Raw genomic sequence first — 20,934 nt, 5'->3', positions numbered from 1 at the left:
ACAGCAATTGTTAACACGTACTGAGCAATCAGATATCTAACTGCTTGATTTGAACATGCAAACCCAAGTTTTGAAGGCCCCAAACTACCAGTAAGTGCTTAAAATAAGATCAAAACCAGACAAACAATTACTGTGTTCTGCAATTATACACTCTCTCAAATGTATCCAATAATATCTTTTGTAACTTGGTTTAAAAAATATATCTGATACTGGTCACACTCTGTATCCCACAAAGGTGACATTATAACTCAAGCTTGTGTTGCTGACTGGTTATTTCCTAAAATTCTTATTGGTGGTTTTCCGAAAAGATGCATTATTTCATACACTTCCATTTTTTAGACAGAAAGCCATAAAGATGTAAATGAAGATGTTATAAAAGTGAATTATATACATTATCATAAAATTGCTCTATTACAGGCTTTGCAGGCAACTGCTAAGACCCTTATATTAGCAATTACTTTGCTCAAGATGCATAGAACTAAGCAGCCAAAAGGAACAGAATACAATGCAAGTGGAGGATTTAGAGGTTGAAAAGGCCAACTGAATAGCTTTCTGATAGAGAAAACTGATATGCAGGATCCAGTTTAAGTAACATTTAAAATTACGGTGAAAAAATTATGTGCGCGCACGCAGGAATACACAAGTTCAACAAACAAAACATTTCTAGTATCAAACTCTGCATTGTGTTATGGCATATCTCACTAGAACATTTATAAAGAACTGCTACATGAAGAAGCAAACATTTAAAAAATAAAAAAAGCCTTATGTTCTATAGGCACTTGAGAAACATCAGGGAAAGGTGAATTTCCCCTAGTTCATGTGAAGATTAATAAGGCAGAGACAAACAAAAAGACAGAAAAGAAAAGAATGATTTTGAGAGTAAAAAAAGCTCTCATAAATATATGATAGAGCAGTTACCGGATAGCCATTTCGCCCTGGTTGACCCTGGTTGAATGAGATGAAATGGGTATGACACACATTAAGAACATATTCATGACATGTGACATTACCAACATGTGCAGTACACTAATGCTAAATTCAAATAGCCATTGATCCTCTACACTTGATTATATTTTACAGATGAACAAGTATGGCATAGATATATATATACACACAGTGAACAATATTTTTTTTTGGCAAGGCACATTATTCAAGATAAAACATAGTCAACATTAAAAATAACTAACAAAAGGGCCACTTACTGCCTTTGATCCTTGATGGAACTCTGCTATCAGTAGGAGTTATATACATATATTGAGGGGCAGCACACGGCAGAAAGAGAATAAGATAGATGGAAGGTGTGCTGTCTATAGTATGTCAGTGTCAAGGAAGAAATCGTAGTAAGCTCTATTGGGTCATAAAAAAAAACAAAAAACACAGGACTTGGATTGTCATCCTGACACACTGGTTATAGGTAGGAAAAGACAGCTAAATTTTCAGTGGTCACAGTTGAAGATGCACTAGCCACTCGCAGCTACTACACGATGGTACCTAAGGTACCATAATTATTCACTATGCTAAATATAGAGAACTACTGTGGGATCCGAGGTGATAATCACAGTATAGTCTTTAAGGGTTACCACTATGTACACAGGGCCAAAGCTAGAGTAAAACATTTTCAGACGTGATTTAGGCAATTGGGAGCCTAAGTCCACTGACTCCCAATGAGACTTAGTCTTTTAAATCACTTTTGAAAATGGGATTTAGGTGCTTTTGAATATTCCATCCTTCAGAGAATGTCTCATTGAAAATCACTCCTAAGTGCCCAAGTCACTTCTGAAAATAGAGCTTAGGCTCCTAAATCATTTAGATGCTTTTGAAAACTTTACCTATAGTCCTCAGAGCTAATTCTGGGTTATATTAACGATGTATGGCTCTACTTTTTTTAAAAATGGAACTGTGCTAAAACAGTAGGGAGATGATGTCAAGGAGTAAAGATTTGCATATGCAGAATTCACTATCTACTTTGCTAAATTCTCTTGCTGTAGGAAAATCATTTATACCCCGATTAATGCTTGATCTTTGCATTTTGTGAGAAGAGACTGCAAAAGATATTTAGGAAATAAGCATTTCCTTCATTTAAAGAGCACTAGTGTGCATTAAGCCTGCTCTTTTGCTGATAGCCTGTCAGATGAGTTTGCCAATGTGAGCCACTGAGCATTTTGACAATTTAGAAGTTAAAATATTTCCTGTAGCATTACTACTCGGTAGTTACAGTTAACGCTAAAATGATTGTTTCGGACAACAGAAATTCAGGATATTAATTAATTATTCTAAAATACATATGCCATTCAGTTGACAAGATGATCTGGTCATGAAAGTAAGACTGTGGAAATGCCAACCCATGACAAATCCAAGGAAAGAAAAGAGCAAGTCTCCTAAAGTAACTTTACAGGCGATATTATTCTCATGATTGCATTGTTACCTGCGGATGGCATAGTATCACAATAAATACGAATACTTTAAATACATATTTTAAACACTATACTTAGAAAAAGAAGACTTAAGTCTGGAAAGATGTGGACAAGAAAAAATTGAATTATTTTGTCAGAAACAAATTTATGGCCAGATTTACCACCCTTGCTAAAACTGAGTATTATTTTTTACTATTTGTATTACAATAGCATCTAGTGGCTGCAGTCTGGATAAGGGCTCTATTGCCGTAGGCATTGTACATACACATAACGAAAAGACAGTCCCTGTCTCAAGGAGCTTATTTTACCAAAGTTAGTTACTATTCAGTGCAAGCAGCAAAGAATCCTGTGGCACCTTATAGACTAACAGACGTTTTGCAGCATGGGCTTTCGTGGGTGAATACCCACTTCTTCGGATGCAAGCACTCACGAAAGCTCATGCTGCAAAACGTCTGTTAGTCTATAAGGTGCCACAGGATTCTTTGCTGCTTCTACAGAACCAGACTAACACGGCTACCCCTCTGATACTATTCAGTGCAAGTAAAGGTTGCTGAATCATTTCCTATAGTTAGATAGTTCAGCCTTCTGGCACGGTTACTGATTAACATTTCTATACCAGACCGAACACACATTAATAACTAGTAGACAAAATGAACAGAACATACTTACATGCTATTCTGATCCAAAAATGCTATCTGTAGGGCCGAGGTAAAGTTTTACTGTTTCAAAGGTTTGTTTAAAAAAATAAGTTTCCAAACAAATCATTCAACTCCAGCAAAATTAGTAAAAGTTTACTCTGTACTAACAATAACTGTAAATTTCCTCTGGATCAAATATAATCCGTTCACCATGGAGATTACTTAACAGGGTCTAAACCCATTTCTGCCTGATCCTGGTTAACCTGCGAGACCCAACAATGTATCAACTGTACTTACAGGAGGTCCTGTGGGGGGGAAAAAGAGAAAAAAAGAATATATAAGTTTATGAAGTTAGTAAGAAAGATTCATATGCAAGAAGCCAAAAATGAGACCACATGATTATAAATTAGCATAATCAACATACTGTTTAGATTTTGTTCTTAAACAATATTTTTCTTCTTTGGTTCTTTGAGGCTAGTAGTGATGCCAAAGACTTGAATACATGCCGTTTCTTTGCTGAAGAATTAAATATTCTTCACCTATTCCCATGCAATTTCATGTTAATTATTCTTCATTTATTCTCATGCAGTCTCATAGCAGGCCAAAAAAATATTAACCATGGAATACAATTTGTTTTCTCAGACTTCACATGTGCATATATTTCATATCCACCAGTTTCAATTAGCCATGAAACTGGGAATTAAATTACATCTTGTCTGCAAAATTACACAATTTTTTTTACCCTTGGCATTTAACCTTGGCATTAAGACAGAAATACTTGCATCTAAATCTTCTTACTTTCCTCCTGTGCCAATAAGGAGAAGTTCCAGTGATCACCTGACTCTACAGAAATTTCCTTTCATCACTGTCTTTTTTCAAGACCCACTTATAAAATGCTCCCTATTAAAATGTCACACTTTGTGAAGTGATATTTGCACATTTTTCCAATTATTTCGATTCAAAGGCTTTTGTACAGCAGTTCTTGAGAACATTATCAAAGGGCTGCAAATCAAATCTAATATTTCACTCTTATTAAGTGGAGCAGCTGCAGCTCCCAAATCAATGGCTTTTCATTAGCTCTCATGCCTCTCTCTAACTTCTGAATAAAGTGAGGTGCAAAAGGGGCATAAAATAGCAACAGCTGTATTTTCAGTTTGCTTTTGATATTGTCAGGCTTTTGTTTTTAACAATGTGATTTTATTGTCTAGTAACTAAGGTAATTTCTTTATACTGGTAAACATTTCCAAATAGCATTTTAATGTGCAGGGTCTGTTTCTAAAGGAAAGAGATCAATTTCCTCTGTTAATATCTTAATGTGTGTTTATTTGATGTGTAAAACGAAAAGTCAAGCATACTGCAAGGTAGCTGACAAGTTCATTTGATTTGTCAAGATCATTTGTAAAGCCAAATTCAACCTGAGTGATTCCCGCTATATAGTAACTTTTTTCTCTGCAGCAAGTATCATAAACTGATTAACATATCAAAGTTAGTTGATCTAATTTTATCAGAGTTTGGCTTTGTTTTAGCTATCCAATAAAAAGAAGGAAATAATTTTCTAAGAACAAAATAAAGTTCTAATTTATAACTACCTAAAAGACAAAACAATAGATTATTGTGAACAACTAACTTTCATGGGAATCAACCAGACTGTAGGTTTCTCCTAATCTGCCAGATTAATTCACAGATAACCAAAAATACCCAATATAACCAGATGGATCTGAAGTACCCATTTCTCTGATGCCGCTTCTAGGCCTTGGCTACACTTGCGCATTATAAAGACTTGCAATAAAGCCGCCAGGAGTGCTCTACCTCACTCCTCGTCCACACTGGCAAGGCATGGAGAGCGCTCTGACTCCGTGGCTGGAGCGCTCCTGGTACTCCATCTCCCCGAGAGGAATAATGTTTGTTGCGCTCTCGTTGGAGCGCCACAGCGCCAGTGTGGACACCTAATGTGCTTTGATTGGCTCTGATTTGCCTCCGGAAGTGTCCCACAATGCCTGTTCTAGCCACTCTGGTCATCACTTTTGAACTCTGCTGCCCTGTCCTCAGGATACCAAGCGTCAGACCGCCCTTTAAATTCTCTGGGAATTTTGAAAATCCCCTTCCTGTTTTCTCAGCCAGGCGTGGAGTGCTCTCAGCGCATCTTTCCAGGTGACCATGCCTCCATGCACCAGGCGATCCCCAGTATGGAGCAATGGCGAGGTGCTGGACTTCATCAGTGTTTGGGGGGAGAAAGCTGTGCAGCCCCAGCTGCGCTCTAGACATAGGAAGTACGATACCTTCGGGCACATATCAAGGGCCATGATGGACAGGGGCCATGACCGGGATGTGGTGCAGTGTCGGGTTAAAATGAAGGAGCTGTGGAATGCCTTCCGCAAAGCCCGCGAGGCAAATGGCCGCTCCAGTGCTGCCCCCACAACCTGCAAATTCTACAAAGAGCTGGACGGGATACTTGGGGGCAATCCTGCCTCCACTGCAACGACCACCATGGACACTTCCAAGCCCAGTACAGCAAGGTGGGGGGAGGGAGGAGGAGGAGGAAAGCGCAAGTGATGGTGCAGAGGCAGGGGAAGACACCCCAGAATCCCTAGATGCATGCAGCCAGGAGCTCTTCTCGAGCCAGGAGGAAGGCAGCCAGTCGCAGCATCCAGTGCAGTGCCTGGGAAGGGCAAACAACAGAGGAGGTTCCTGGTAAGCGGCTTTCTTTTCGGGAAGGAAGTTTTTAGGTATGGGCTCTTTGGGCGAGGAGGGTAAGGGCTGCATGCGTGCCTAGATGCAGAATAGCGCATTGATGTGGTCTATCACATCGCGCTAATCGGCATCGGTGATCTCTTCAAAAGCCTCAGCCAGAACGTGGGCAATGCGCCTGCACAGGTTTATTGGGAGAGCCAGAGTGGTTCTTGTCCCAGTCAGGCTAATGTGTCCGCACCACTGTGCTGTGAGCGGCAGGGGGACCATTGCTGCACACAGGCAAGCTGCGTATGGGCGGAAGCCACATTGTAGGAGAAGACCCTCCCTTGCTTCCCTGGTCACCCTCAGCAGTGAGATATCTTCCAGGACGAACTCCTGTGGAGAATGTTGGGACAGTGTTCAGTGTAGGTGCCCCCTGCAGCTGTTGGCTTTCCCCAAGACACAGAAACCCAGAGGACAGTACAGCCATGAAACAATCATTCCGCATGGACCCTGTGCTTACTCACCATTTCTGGGATTCCCGTGGGTTATGTGCGCTCGCTTTGGGACAGGCAAAGTATGGTTTTTGTGATTGCCCTCCTTAAGTGCAGGGGAATCATTGCTCTGTCTGGTGTGTACAATGCTGCATCTGTTAAGTGTTGTATGTTGCCTGTCTAGGTGCAACCTTGAGATCTCAGCTGTCATTCTTATCACCGGCCGACAGACTGAGAAGACTCCAGAAGAGGCTGCGTAAAAGCAAAGAAGACATGCTACATGACTTCATGTAGCATGTCTGTAAAAGAGAATTGAAAGGCACAGAAGTGGAGGGACAGCGAAAGGAGGATCTGCCAGGGAAACACAACGCACCAGCGGCAAAGCATGGAACAGCTGATTAGCATAATAGAGTGCCAAGTGGACTCTATCCAGGCGCCGGTCACCATGCAGATGGAGCACTACCGTGCTCGCCCCCCCCGCAGCCCTTGTGCCTCAAAACTCTTCACCTTGTGCCCCCATCTCCCCTCCAACCCACTTTCCCCAACATCCGGGTTCTTACTGCCCCCAGCTGCCTCCTACACCCATAGGTTCACCACCCAGCCATGAAAACTACGACCCTTATCCACTGCACTCAACCCCCCTCAACATGCCTTTATAGCCATCCTGAAGTGCAGCACTCAGTGCACAGCACTCCAGAAAGGATTCAAGAGTATGAAATCAGGACATACTCAAGACTATGAGTGAACCGGTCCCCACCCCACCCCCTTACCCTTTTGGTATTTCTGTGTTACTCTGTGTGTTTTTTTCCAATAAGTGAATTTTCTTTTCAATAAATGGAGTTTTTTACTTTGAAAACATACTTTATTAGTGCATAAAGCAAAATATACCTTAGCTCAGGAAAGCAACAAACACTGCAAGTTAGTGTACCAAACACAGCCACTGCACTTAACTCCCATGCAGAGCACCTGACATTACTGGTGGCTTTCAGCCTCAAATTGCTCCCTTGAGGCATCCCTAATCCTTGCAGCCCCACGCTGGGCCCCTCTAATAGCCCTGCTCTCTGGCTATGCAAATTAGCCTCCAGGTGTTGAACCTCCGAGGCCCATGCCTGAGTGAAGCTTTCACCCTTCCCTTCACAAATATTATGGAGGATACAGCACATGGATATAACCGCGGGGATGCTGTCTTTGGCCAAATCCAGCTTCCCATAAAGAGAGCGCCAGCGGCCCTTCAAATGGGCAAAAGCACACTCCACAGTCATTCGGCACCGGCTCAGCCTGTAGTTGAACCATTCCTGGCTGCTGTCCAGACTCCCTGTGTAGGGTTTCAAGAGCCACAGCATTAAAGGGTAAGCGGGGCATTTCGACTTCCCCTACGGTGATCCTCTGGTCTGGAAAAAGAGTCCCAGCTTGCAGCTTCTTGAACAAGCCAGTGTTCCGAAAGATTCGTGCATCATGCACCCTTCCGGGCCAGCCTGCATTAATGTCAATGAAATGACCGTGGTGATCCACAAGTGCCTGGAGAACCATGGAGAAATACTCCTTTCGGTTAATGTATTCGGATGCTAGGTGGGCTGGTGCCAGAATAAGAATATGCATCCCATCTATCTCCCCTGCGCAGTTAGGGAAACCCATTTGTTCAAAGCCAGCCACAATGTCATGAACGTTACCCAGAGTCATGGTTCTTCTGAGCAGGATCACAATTCCAACCATCAACTTTCCCACTCCAAACTGGTTAGTGACCAATTGGTAGCTGTCTGGAGTTGCCAGCTTCCAGTTTGCAATAGCCACCCACTTCTCCAGCAGCAGGGCAGCTCTCAATCTTGTGTCCTTGCGCCACAGGGTGGGGGCAAACTCAGCCATGAAAGTGGCTTTTCTCATCCGAAAGTTCTGCAGCCACTGATAGTCATCCCAGACTTGCAGGATGGTGTTTCCCAAGCCCAAAAGTGATGTTCCACAGTGGAGAGCATGTCCATGAATGAGACAAGCAATTTGGTGTTGTATGCGTTACGCGACTCGATATCATCGTCGAACTCCTCACTGTCACTTTGGATCTTAAGCAGTAACTTGACTGCCAAACGAGACGTGCTGGCGAGACTCATCAGCATGTTCCACAGCAGTTTGGGCTCCATTCCCGCAGACCGAAAGGGAAGACAAAACGCGCTCTGCACATAAACCATTGAAAGATGGCGCCAAATGTGCATGGAAACAGGGATTGCTGGGATGTGAAGCGATGCATCATGGGGCGTTGGGACAGGATCTAGAATGCCCCGCTCTCCACGCCCTCTTCCCACAAGCCACAGCGCTAGAATGGGAAGAGGTGCTCTGTGGGATAGCTGCCCATAATGCACCACTCCAAATGCCGCTTCAAGTGCGGCGAATGTGGCCATGCCCGTGCGCTTGCAGTTGTCAGTGTGGACAGACTGGAGTGCTTTCCCTGGTGCGCTCTCTGGAGGCTGGTTTAACCCAAAGCACTCTACATCTGCAAGTGTAGCCATGGCCCTACTAGAAACACCATCCTGACAAAGAGCTGAATCCTGCAAGGTGCTCAGTGCCATCAACTCCCACTGATGTCAAGAGGCGCTGAAGCTGCCCAGCGCCTGGGAAGATCAAGCCCCAAGTGCAGTTTCAACACAAAGAAAAAGCCTCTCTTTATTTATATGTTGCATTTGCAAACTTTCAGCTACAAACACAGCCAAACACAGACTGGATTTTAACTCAAGAGAATCCTAAATGCTACAAGTTCCTGATAATCAACAGCTTATTTTACAAAGTTAGTCTATTTAGACATTACCTCCATGACTGTTCACATAACACGTTCCCTTTTCCTCATGACATGATCTGTTCTAAACACAAAGGGCTTGATTTTATGCTCATCTATACCATTGTAATGTTATTTACTTCAATGGAGTTAAGTAGATGTGCACAGGTGTAAATGAGAGAAGACTCCAAGTGCTGAAATTATTTCAGAATTACCAATAACCAGTTTTATTATTCATGTATTTTATGAAGAAATTACAAAACCTATTAAAGGGTCTATAGATGCATCAAGTATTGTGAAGCATGCCTACAGTTTAATGACTATTTGAGATTGAACGCAATTTAGAAGGCCACAAGTTATATGCCAAGGATCACAAACTTCTATTAGAATTTTTTTTAAACAGATCTTTTCTTCCTATAGCTCACAGGCAACAAAGAGCAAAAATAAGGCATGCTAGGTGCATCCCTCTGCCCCCAAGAAAAAGTGCAAACCAAAATAAAGTAGCTGAATCTATCCAGTAGAATAATAGAGATATTGGCCCAAAATGGACAAAATACTGAGAAAAAACCATCCACCCAAAATAAAATCTGACATCTTGCTTCCAAAAGTGAAAACTTACCGGTCTCTCCTCTTCTGCCCCTCTTACCTCGTTTCCCTGGAGGGCCTGAAAAAGCAAGCAGTTTCTGGATTGTGATTTTGCAATTTAATATAGTTCTTGACATTTAAAATACAATTTGTATTTAGACATAATAGTTTTAAACATATCACAATGGGCCAGATTTTGGCCTGCTCCTAGTTGGCTGCATAGATATAAAGGACAGTAAGATTCAGATTCACAGATATTAAGGCCAGAATGGACCATTAGATTATCAAGCCTGACCTCCTGTATATCACAGGTCATTACATTTCACTCCTTTATCTCTGTATTGAGCCCAATAAACTACGTTTGACTAAAATATAACTTGTGTTTGGCTAAAGAATATCTTCCAGAAAGGCATCCAGTCTTATCCGAAGACATTTAGAGATGGAGAATCCACCACTTCTCTTGGCAGTTTGTTCCAACCTTCACTGTTAAAATGTATGCCTAATTTCTAATTTGTCTGTTTTACATTTCCAACCATTGGTTCTTGTAAAGTTTTCTCCGCTACATTAAAGAGCACTTTACTACCCATTATTTTCTCCCCAGAAAGGCATTCATTTGGACACTGTAATAAAGTCACCCCCCAATCTTCTCTTTGGTAAAATAATCGGATTGAGCTCTTTAATTCTCTCACTCTAAGGGTTTGTCTACACTACTGCATGGGGTCGATCTAAGATATGCAACTTCAGCTACCTGAATAGCTCAGCTGAAGTCAACATACTTAGATCTACTTACCGCAGTGTCTTCACTGAGTTAAGTCGACAGCTGACACGCTCCCATCAACTCCACTTGCGCTCCTCATTCTGGTGGAGTACCAGGGTCGACGGGAAAGCGTTCAGCAGTTGATTTATTGTGTCGATACTAGATTCGATAAATCGACCCCATCTGGATCGATCGCTGCCCGCCGATCTGGTGGGTAGTGTATACAAGCCCTAAGCATTTTCTCCAGTCCTCAAATCATTTTTTGTGGCTCTTTTCTGCACCCTCTCCAATTTTGCAACATCCTTTTAAAATGTGAACATCTGAACTGTATATGGTTCATCTCCCCCTCACATACCCCTGTGTGACCTTCACAGATTGCTGCTGCACTTGTGCACCTGTTACGTCCCCCTATACAGGTGTGACAGGAATGGACAGGTGCAGGGCAGATTGCCAGTGTGGCGAGAAGGGGAAGTTGTTTCTGGTCAGCAATGGGGAGACAGAAGTAAGGATTTTCAAAGGATCCTAAAGGAGTTAGGCACCCCGATTTTAAAAAGCACCTAAGGAGCACCTTTAAAAAGCATACAGGAGATCAAATCCCATAGACTATCAGTGGGACTTGGTTCTTAAACCGTTTGAGAGCTTTAAAAAACCTCCCCTTTCCCACTGAAATTCAATGGGAATTGGCTCTTAGGCTCCTTTGAAAATCCCACCTGTGATTCCTTCCCAGAGCTCATCTAGCTGTAGTGCAGGAATGTGCAGCCCCTAATTCTAAGGCTACATTTAAGGGGATAATCTAGCCGAAAGTAAAGTCAGCTGCAACCATTAGGCTGGTCCTGCACTTCTCACACATAAAACTCTCATTGACTTCAATGGACATAACATTAAAATATCAGTGCAAGTACACAGGCATTTCTAAGTATACAGTGGTGCTTTTTGTCACAGTCAAATCTTGTCCTTAGATACTGTACAGATAATTGAGAAAGAACGGTCTTGTGATTAAACAGAGGACCAAATATCAGTAAGTCAAGGTCTCATTCCCAGTTCTGCAAGGGACATTCTGTGTGATGATGTCAAGTCATTTAGATCAAAATTGTCAAATGTAGCCAGCTAAAGTTAGACAATTCCGTATTTAAGCACCTAAATTGCAGGGAACTGAATTTTCAGAGATGTTGAGCACTTGTAGTTCCACTGATTTCAATGGGACACGCAGATGCTCAGAACATCTGAAAATCAAACCTCCTTTAAGGGCCTGATCCTACAACATTGAAGTGAGTGGAAGTTTTGCCACTGAATTCGAATGGAGCAGGATTGCACTCTAGGAGCCTAAATATGGATTTAAGTGCCTGATTTTAAACACCCAAGTATGAAAATTTTGTCCTTAACCTCTGTGTGCATCAGTTTCTTCATCTGCAAAATGACAATACTGATGAGGGTAACACCATCCTGCCTCAAAACGTACGGTCAGGCTTAATGAATTAATGTTTGTAAAGCACTTCAAAATACTTGGACTGAAGGTGCTATAGGTAGGCAAAGTTTTGTTATTTAGATGTGTAAGTCTCACGGACTTTGATTAAACACCAGAAATCAAACTTTCATGCAACAATTGATTGCAGAGTCACAAAAAGAGGATTACAATTTTAACTTGAATCAAGCCATTGGAAGAGAGAGGATATGAGGAGAAGGAATTTTTAAAAAAAAAATAAGTAATTTATTTGCCATGAAGTGCATTTTCCCTGCAAGCCCTCCACAGGTGAAATTGTCAATTAATGCCAACGGGAGCTTAGTACATGGGAACGGGGAAAACATTCTTCTCAGGCAGGGAAAGGGCAATATGTACTTGGAAGAGAAAATTAGTTGGCTTAAACAAAATAAATATTCTACTACAGTGTTGTGCAGTCTCCCCAACACTACTTTTCAGGTTGTATCTGCTTTTATTACATGCAACTTTGTTTTCAGAGGGGCAACTTGGACATAATTTTCCTCCACTATGAAACCTGGCACACAAAGTTAGAAAGGCAGAGAATTGTCTTGTGAAACTTAGAGAATATGGACCTCAATCACTGTCACAGTACTCCAGTTTTATGCCAATGTATCTTCATTGGAATCAATGAAGTTACACTGCTGTCAAACAGGAGTAATGCGTTAGCAAATCAAATCCTGTCCGTTTAAAGATTTTTTAAAAATTTTATTTGTAAACCAAAATAAGAGTCTCAGGATTTGGACCCCAGTTTCTACTTTCCTTCCTCTATTACGCGGTTTTTAAATCAGTCCTTCCACTGAAGTCAGTTAGAGCTTGTCCAAGAAAGACCTTAGTACAAACTGGGGCCTGACATTTGCAAAGGTTTCCAATGAGCCTTGGCCAAGTTTTGCACAAAAAGCCTCCCTCCCCACGCATGCTAAGGAGGGATTTATGGTTTTAACTTGAAATGGTGTGAAACTGTAATTCCAGCTGTTCTGAGATTTTGGGTTCAAACCTGAGAACTCAAAGTGAAACTCTGAGGGAATGAACAAAAAAATAACAGTTTCTTAAGTTGAACTTTTGTACAGCTGTAAAACTCCATTCCCATATGTAACTCGCATTTATAGAATAAAGACCCAATGTTGCATATCTTGCATGTCCAACATTTCCACTGACTGTATTGGATGGATGTAGGATCAGGCAGATACGTCAGAGAAATAAAAGAATAGGTCTTAGCCCTTAAAGAGAAACTAATCTATTCAAATATTTCTTCTGGAATCAAATGCAGATCACAACTCCCCGATACCTTGAGTTCACTGGATGAAAATGTGGATAAGTGCTAATCACTGGATACATTCTAATTGTTATTGTAGCTCCATCATCATGATACCATTGAAGACCATGGAATTACTCTGCATTTATGTCAGTATAAAAGAGATCAGAACATGGCCCCTGACCTTTAGCTCCCCAAGCCAGCTGTATTTAGTTGGAGGAACTGCTGTTGAATGACATGAGGCACTCCTCCTTCCTAATTAAATCTTCAGGAACTTTTGTCCAATCCTGCTCTGCCACCATGGTGGCCTTTATACTGATCCTTGGGATGTGGGAATGTAAACTGTGAAATAATTGGCAGATCCTTCAGACTTCCACTGGAATGTTGAGTACCACCAGAGGATATGTAAAGAATACTGCAATTGTTTTATATACGCAACAGATTCCACTTATAAGTATTTATCATGCAAATGGGGCCAAAGGTAATGGCCCCAATTCAGAAAAGCACTAGCACATCTGCCTAGGTCCATCTCTCTATTCAGTAAAGCACATGACATGCTTACATGCTGCTGTCTCAAATAGGGATGCCTTCCTCAAGCAGGGTTGTTAGCCTTATCTGCTGCCCCGATGGTGTCCAGCTACCAAAAGCACTGATCCTTCACTATGAATGTCCATATTTTTCCATGTTTATATTATTATAATTTCACAGTTAACATAGGGATTTGGGGGAGGCATGGTGTGGTGGAGGAAATGTGTCAATATTTATAAAGCTATATTGAGCATGACAGTTCAGTTTAAGGCAATGCAACAGATTTTCATATATATAGTTTGGTGTGATATAGAGTACTGTATATAAAGCAAATGTACTGTACTTTCTCACCCTGGATAAAATCCCTGTAGAATATGATCAGCAGATTCTGTGCTGAGTTATATTTCACCCATACAGAGTACTTAAACAGGACTTGTTTGTTTTAAATGTCTTTTTCAATTTTCAAGTCTCCAAAAAGAAAGAGACTTTAAGCTCAATGGGATAAACTGGTTTAATGAAGATTAATGATGCCAAATGATAGGCAGTAGGGAAAACCAGTTTACTGTAGCTAAGTTCAAGAGCTGCCAACATACTGTTCTACAGGGTTTCTAGATTTCCGACAGGCTAGGAGTGCAAATGAAACACTGGAAAAATCAGCTCTTGTTCCTTTTTTTCCTGTTTCACTTTAGAGATATTTTAAACAAATTTCATTCTTAAGAGACAGTTTCTGAGTCCAGTTTCTGGAAATCTTAATTTTAATTAAAAGCTTAACAAAAAGACAGGTTTTTTTTGCCATGTAACAAATTAAAGTTATCATTATTCTTCATCTACATATAATTTTTTGACAAATAGTTATAGTGATAATTATTGATTGTCCATATTTATCAAAAACCTAATAGCTAAGCAATTACCTATCTTAATATTTGTTTTCTAATAATAGAAACCAAATTGGTAATTATCATTAGAATTATTTTTTGAAATTCCAGAAACTGTAGCTATCCCCAGGTTATTCTTTCTAGTAATTTGGTGCTAGGTATTACTTTCTGAAAAAGCTTAGCTTTGAAACAAAAATCTAGACAAGATCAAGTGTACTTCAGCTAGATAATAGCTTTAGACTTAGTACTTTAATGTTGATGTGTGCTTTCTAAGGGTACGTCTTCACTACCCGCTGTATCGGCAGGTAGCAATCGATTTCTCGGGGATTGATATATCGTGTCTCATCTAGACGCGATATATCGATCCCCAAACGCGCTCCTGTCAACTCCGGAACTCCACCAACCCGAACGGCGGTAGCGGAGTCGACATGGGGAGCCGCGGACATCGATCCCGTGCCGTGAGGACGGTAGGTAATTCGATATAAGATACTTCGACTTCAGCTACGTTATTCACGTAGCTGAAGTTGCGTATCTTATATCGATTTTCCCCCGTAGTGTAGACCTGCCCTAAGGCAGTTAATGAAATAGTGAAAGAGTTACAAACTAACTTGTTCCACAATGTTCAATGAATTAAGCACGAAACACCTCTCACTGGCAACTATTGGAGTATCCAGAAGAATGGATGTGTTAAAAATGGGCAAATTATCATTAAGGACATAGGTCAAATAAAAATTCTTATGGAAAATTACTTTAAAAGAAACATAAGGTATAACTGACATGATTTTCCTCTCCTATTAATCTAGTAAGAGGTCTCATCCACCTTTTCATACACTCAGAAACCCCCAATTATAGTGCTCACAACCAGGATGACTAGCACTTCTTGTCAAGCGTTCATCTGTCTTCCTTTAGCTCATGGGTTCACTACCTGGGGGAGTTGCACACAAGTATCAGAGCATCTGAACCACTCCGCTCTTTCCATATTGCTAAACAGAAGGACGTTCTTAGCTAGATCTTAGAGGGAATGCAGTCCTGGTATAGTAAAGGTTGAGAACCACTGCTCTAGTTCTGAAATGTCTTATAACTACTCCTTTAGACTCTCCATGTAGATATATTTTCTTGAAAAATCATGCATCAACTATATTTGAAGACAACAGGTTGAAGTGAAGCAAATTGTTATGAATTATTTCAACTGTGGACAGTTAGTTTAGATATTAAAATCAAGATGACAAAACATCTTTTCAAAAATATCCATGGGTCAGAGTTAAGGTTATGTTGTGATGTACTATGCATTTCTTTGTACGTGTTAAGAATAAAGGGCCAGATTCTCTGGTCCAGCCAAGCTACAGTCAGCTCTGGAGAAGCCACTTTGCAGCCCCTGATCCCAGGGCAGTCTGGCTACTGAGTAGAGTGACCATACATCCCATTTTGACCAGAACAGTCCCTCTTTTAAGCCCTGTCCCTGCCATCCTAACCTTTTTGGCAAAACTGGGCATTTGTCCCATTTGAGCAAACTGGACAAATGCCCGGTTTTGCCAAAAAAGTGGGATGCGACCCCTAAGAGGGTGTGAAGGAATGGAGGGGCAAGCAGCAACGCCAGCCTTGCGGTGGAGGGAAGGCTCTGGAGAGCAGCTCGGGCCGGGCTAGCTCTGCGCAGGTCGGAGGCAGGGGGTTCTGGGCTGGCCTCACATGCAGGGGGTGGAGGAGGGCCTTGTGCTAGCCCTGAACAGGCAGAGGGGGTTGTGCTGGTCCTGTGCACAGGGGGGAGAGGAGGGCCTCAGGCAAGTGGCGGGGGGGGGGGGGAAGCTTGTGCCAGCCTCATGCACAGGAGAGAAATAGGGACCTCAAGCCGGCTCCATGGGCAGGAGGCGGGGGGGGGGGCTCACAAGGGGTCAGGGGGGCCTTGGGTAGGCCCTGTGCAGTGTCAATTTCCCTTTGGGAAAACATGGTCACCCTACTACTGAGCCAGTCCTCGGAGTAAGAAGAGCAGAGCATTATTACAGATGATCTACTTTATGACTTTCTTCCTATAGATAGAGAACATAAGGAGCCCTGAAGGAGTCATTTCAGCACCCAGGGGACCAGGAGCCTACAGAAGGATCACCATAGGCAGTTAAACTGGTTTTAAGGTGCTAGAACAGCACGGAGCAGCCTTAAGAGACCAGTGTATCTCAATGTTATTATTTATCCAGAATAAGATTTATGATGTCACTAACTATTCATTTCCTTGCTTTTAAGTGCTTGCGTTTTGCAAACAATGTGATACATAAATACACTGTTGTCATTTATCAACCTTGACTGGTTTTTGAAACAAAGATTTTTGGTTTTGGACTGATATACATTTTCCAAACTGTATACAATGGCTATCAAGCTTTTTTAATTTTTATTTACTCTTGTATTTGCCAGCTCCTAGGTTTTACTCTTTAAAAAAGGGTCTCTGTAAACCAAAGATTGTATACTGCTGCTGTTCTCAACAGTGCTATTTATGAATTAAGTACTTTATGAATTACACTAATTTATGAATTATGGCCTACTTCTTGGAAATTGTTAAATACCACAGTGAGTTCATTGACTCTAATGAGGTCTGATGTGACACATTTGTTATTTCTATCATTTTTGTTTCCTAAAAAGTGTTTCATTGTTAGATTTTTTTCCCCCTCCAGGATTCTGGAGACAATTTATCATTAAAGGGGTACACATTGTGTACAGTGAGTGTTTATTTAGATTTTCCATAGCACATGAAAAGAAAGAAACAATTTTAAAAACATGGGTTACCTCCAAGGCTTGCAACAAAAAATAAAAAACAAAAAGGCTGTTCTGTTCTAATTTTTTTTTAAAATAAACAGTATTCTAAACTCAACATTTTGTTCTGCAAAACTCACACCAATTTCACAGGAACAGAGTGAATATTCCTAATAGTTTATGCTAATTTAACTTGTTAGAAGCTGAAAAAGAATCAATGGTGTGCATGAGAGCGAGAATAGGGAGAAGGAGCAGGGACTTAATGAAAATTGGGATTCTCTTTAGTCGTCTTCTTCACCCACATTCTAAAACAGAGACCAGTCTTCTGGGTGAAATAAAGCCCACCAACATTTCATGGACTTTGGAACTGTTATTATACTAAAAGTATGAATGGCCCTCTCCAAAACAAATCATTAAGGGACTATCTATCTAGAAGGAAGCACAATGTTATTTTTGGGATATTTTTGATTATAGAAGGAATAGTTTAGATATTAAAGATGAAAATGTACATGTACGTAGTACTTGGGAGCTAGGGCTCAGATCCTCAGCTGGTGTAAACTGGCGTTGCCTCATGGAGTTACACTACTTTACACCGGTTAAGAATCTGGCAGCCACAGGCACTGTGCAATTTTCTCATAAACCTGTTTGGCAGTACAATTCACCCTTAATCTATATTAGCAAAGAATTGTATTAAATGACCTAACAGCCCAATTATTTTGGGGGGGGGGGGTATCAGTAGCTGTGGCCTATCAGCAAATTATGTATATTCATGCATACAACTGTAAATAAGTTATTGCACACACAAATGCAGTTATGCCACTGCCTGAATTTTTTTATATATTTATGGACACTGGCATTTATTCTTTAAAAATGTAAATGGTTAGGTCTTTTCCATCGATAAATTCTATGATTCTATTATCAACCCCTGTCAGCGACCGCCAGTCATGCCAAACCGTTTTGTCATTTGGTCAAACAGGACCCGGAACCTATATGTGACCTAATTTTAGACTTGAATACACAACTCCAGAGGTTAAATGTGCATGCAAATCAATGTACCACCCAAGAAAGATGGACAGACGGATATGCACAAGACCCCATTCACAACTTAACCAACGCACCAGCTCTTGCTCATTCATCTGTCCACATATGCACATAATTCCCACTGAAGTTAATGGGAGTTTCATGATGACACCAAAAAAATACAGGCCAACGTACTTAAAAAGGTAACTATTGCTATTTGAATTTTACAGCATCACACTAATCCACCTCTTATTAGCTAGGAAAGATAATGAGTCCAACTATTGTGTTAGTTACCGGAGTATAAATCCAGTAAATTTGCTGAAATCAATAGAGTTGTTCCAGTTTCTCAGAGGTGTAACTGAGAGTACAACTTGGTCAACGTTGTTAAAACTGTGAGAAGAAAATGCCCCCAAAATCACTTTTTAACCCAAACTGGCCTTTCCAACCAGACTTCAGCAGGAACAGAAAGCTGTCGTCAGCCTTGTCACAGATGTAAACAACTGCAAATTCTACCATCCAATTTGCAAACAATTTCACTGGTTCCCTACTTATTTCAGGACCCAATTCAACTGCTCTAATTTGTGTTAGGTTTCTCTTTGCTAAAAGGAAAAAGAATTAGTTACAGAGTTGCACTGAGAACCAAGTAAACCATGCCACAGCTTTCTCACTGTGCCAAATAGCCCCTCTGTGCTAAAGCCACAGGAGTACAGCACTGCATGACATTGTAGGGGAGGGACATGGCACAGACAAAGGGGCAGAGATGAACAACTTCTGCTGAACATGACATATATTCTTGTGAAGTATACATATGGTATGCAGAAAGTAAACTTAAGTTAACGCTGCTTGAATAACTACCCCTTTGTGCAATGTTACTCGCTTTGGAACGGTCACAGAGTACAACAAACAGCAGCATGACATCTGAGCAGGGGTAGACAGGGATCTGTACTGTCTTGTTCTCTGGATTTCTTGCCAATGTGAAATCTGAAGGCCATACCCACTGCCCCTTTCACAATCCTGCTGCTGATCCCATCCCAACCAAGGGAGAGTGAAAAGATTTTTTGCTCCAGCAGATCCAAGGATTTGGGTAAACACACATTGATTTGCAGAAGGGGAACATAAGGACAGTGGATTTTAAAATACTGCCTGGACTTGTTCCAGCCTATCTCTATGGACCCCTTTCTCTCTCTACTCCCCTCTCAGGTCGCTCAGCTCATTTTCGATGAGCCTCTGTTCTTCTCTCTCTCTCCATAATCTCACGACAGCTGGCATCTCAGCCTTCTGCTTTACAATGCATATGGTTTCAGACAGCTCACCTGTATTTCCATACCTCAATTCCCTATCTCACTTCAAACCTCATCTAGAAAACCAGTATTCATTGTCTCACATACAGCATATTTTCTTTTTGGCTCACCTGAAACTTCCATTCACATCAGGGTTTGGACATATATCAGAGGTGACTATACCAGGTGGCTAGCAACGTAAAAAAATCATTCTGTTTCATCCACCGAAGAGTAATCAATCAGACTTATCTGTCTAGCTTCATATTGCTTCAGTAAGTAAAAAAAATTACTGAATGATCAGAACTGAGGTCTATCTAGTACAGTATATCCACATAAATGTCCAATCCCTTTGTGAATCTTGCTAAATTCTTAGTCTCAGCAATTTCCTGTAACAAGAAGCTTCAAAGTCTATGTGTGAAAAAGCATTTCTCTTTATCGGTTTTGAATTTGCCACTTTATCATTTTGCTGAATGTCTCGTTGTTCTTGTGTTATGTGACAGTAAGGATAGAAGCTCCCACTCTACTTTCTTTTACTGTTCATTATTTTATATACTTTTATTATGTCCCTCTTATTTGTCTCCTTTCTAAAGTACACAATCCCAATATTTTCAATCTTTCTTCATCTGAGAGATTTTTCCATACCATTGGCTTTCTCTGAACTTGCTCTAATTCTGAAATATCCTTTTTGAAATGGGGTGACTGGTTGCACAGAATATTCTAGATGAAGCTGTATCAGTGATTTATACAGAGGCATTATAATATTTTCTGTGTTATTCTCCATCCCATTCCTTACATATAGAACATCTTGTTTGTTTTTCACCACAGCTGCATATTTAACAGAAGTCTTCTCTGAGCCATCCACAATCACACCCAGGTCTCTTTCCTAAGTATCTGAGCACCTACCAAATTTGAAGTGTATACATAAGGATATATATTTCTCCTCCCTCCAGTCAGCAGGATATGGACTTTGTGTATGTGTGCACAGCAGGTTGCTGTGGTTTTGATGTGGTTTTATTTTGGGAAGGCTAAGCAACATAGTGGCAACATTCAAAAAACCTAGCATCCTCCACTGCTTTCTGGAATAGGGGAACAGGGCTGGAGTAGAGTGATTAGGTCTGCGGAGTAGAGTTTATCGTATAGTTTAAACAAACAATTTGCTTTTGAGAGTTTTTTTTAAAATAACATGGTTGTAATGTCCAGATTCAAGACCACGTTTATAGAAGCAAGAAATTCACTCCAGAAAACAATCCATCTCATGTTTTATAATAAACTCAGTGCATGCTGGGGCAGGAATTTGGGGTTTAGTCAACAATTTATTGATTGTATCTGTACTGCATAGGTATTAATAAAGCTCCTGCTAGAGTTACGTACCTCACTATCATGCTTTAGCTCTTTGATTTATAAGTGTTTCAAGAAGCCTGGGCCAGAAGCAATGATTGGT

At 41.0% G+C, this 20,934-nt stretch overlaps 1 protein-coding gene across 1 annotated transcript in view; it reads right to left on the bottom strand.

Moving 5' to 3' along the window:
• COL25A1 (collagen type XXV alpha 1 chain) overlaps positions 1-20,934 on the bottom strand; it is a 454,889-nt gene that overhangs the window by 204,384 nt on the left and 229,571 nt on the right. Inside the window, exons 6-7 of the mRNA XM_045019561.1 lie at positions 9,597-9,641; positions 3,350-3,357 (exon numbers count right to left, since the gene is read on the bottom strand). Of these exons, the coding sequence (XP_044875496.1) occupies positions 3,350-3,357; positions 9,597-9,641 (53 nt within the window). The remainder of the gene's footprint in view (positions 1-3,349; positions 3,358-9,596; positions 9,642-20,934) is intronic.

The sequence above is a fragment of the Mauremys mutica genome, chromosome 5, assembly GCF_020497125.1.
Source record: "Mauremys mutica isolate MM-2020 ecotype Southern chromosome 5, ASM2049712v1, whole genome shotgun sequence".
NCBI lineage: Eukaryota > Metazoa > Chordata > Testudines > Geoemydidae > Mauremys > Mauremys mutica.
Note: the sequence above shows the minus strand (reverse complement) of the source record. Positions and strands in the feature narration are given on the sequence as shown.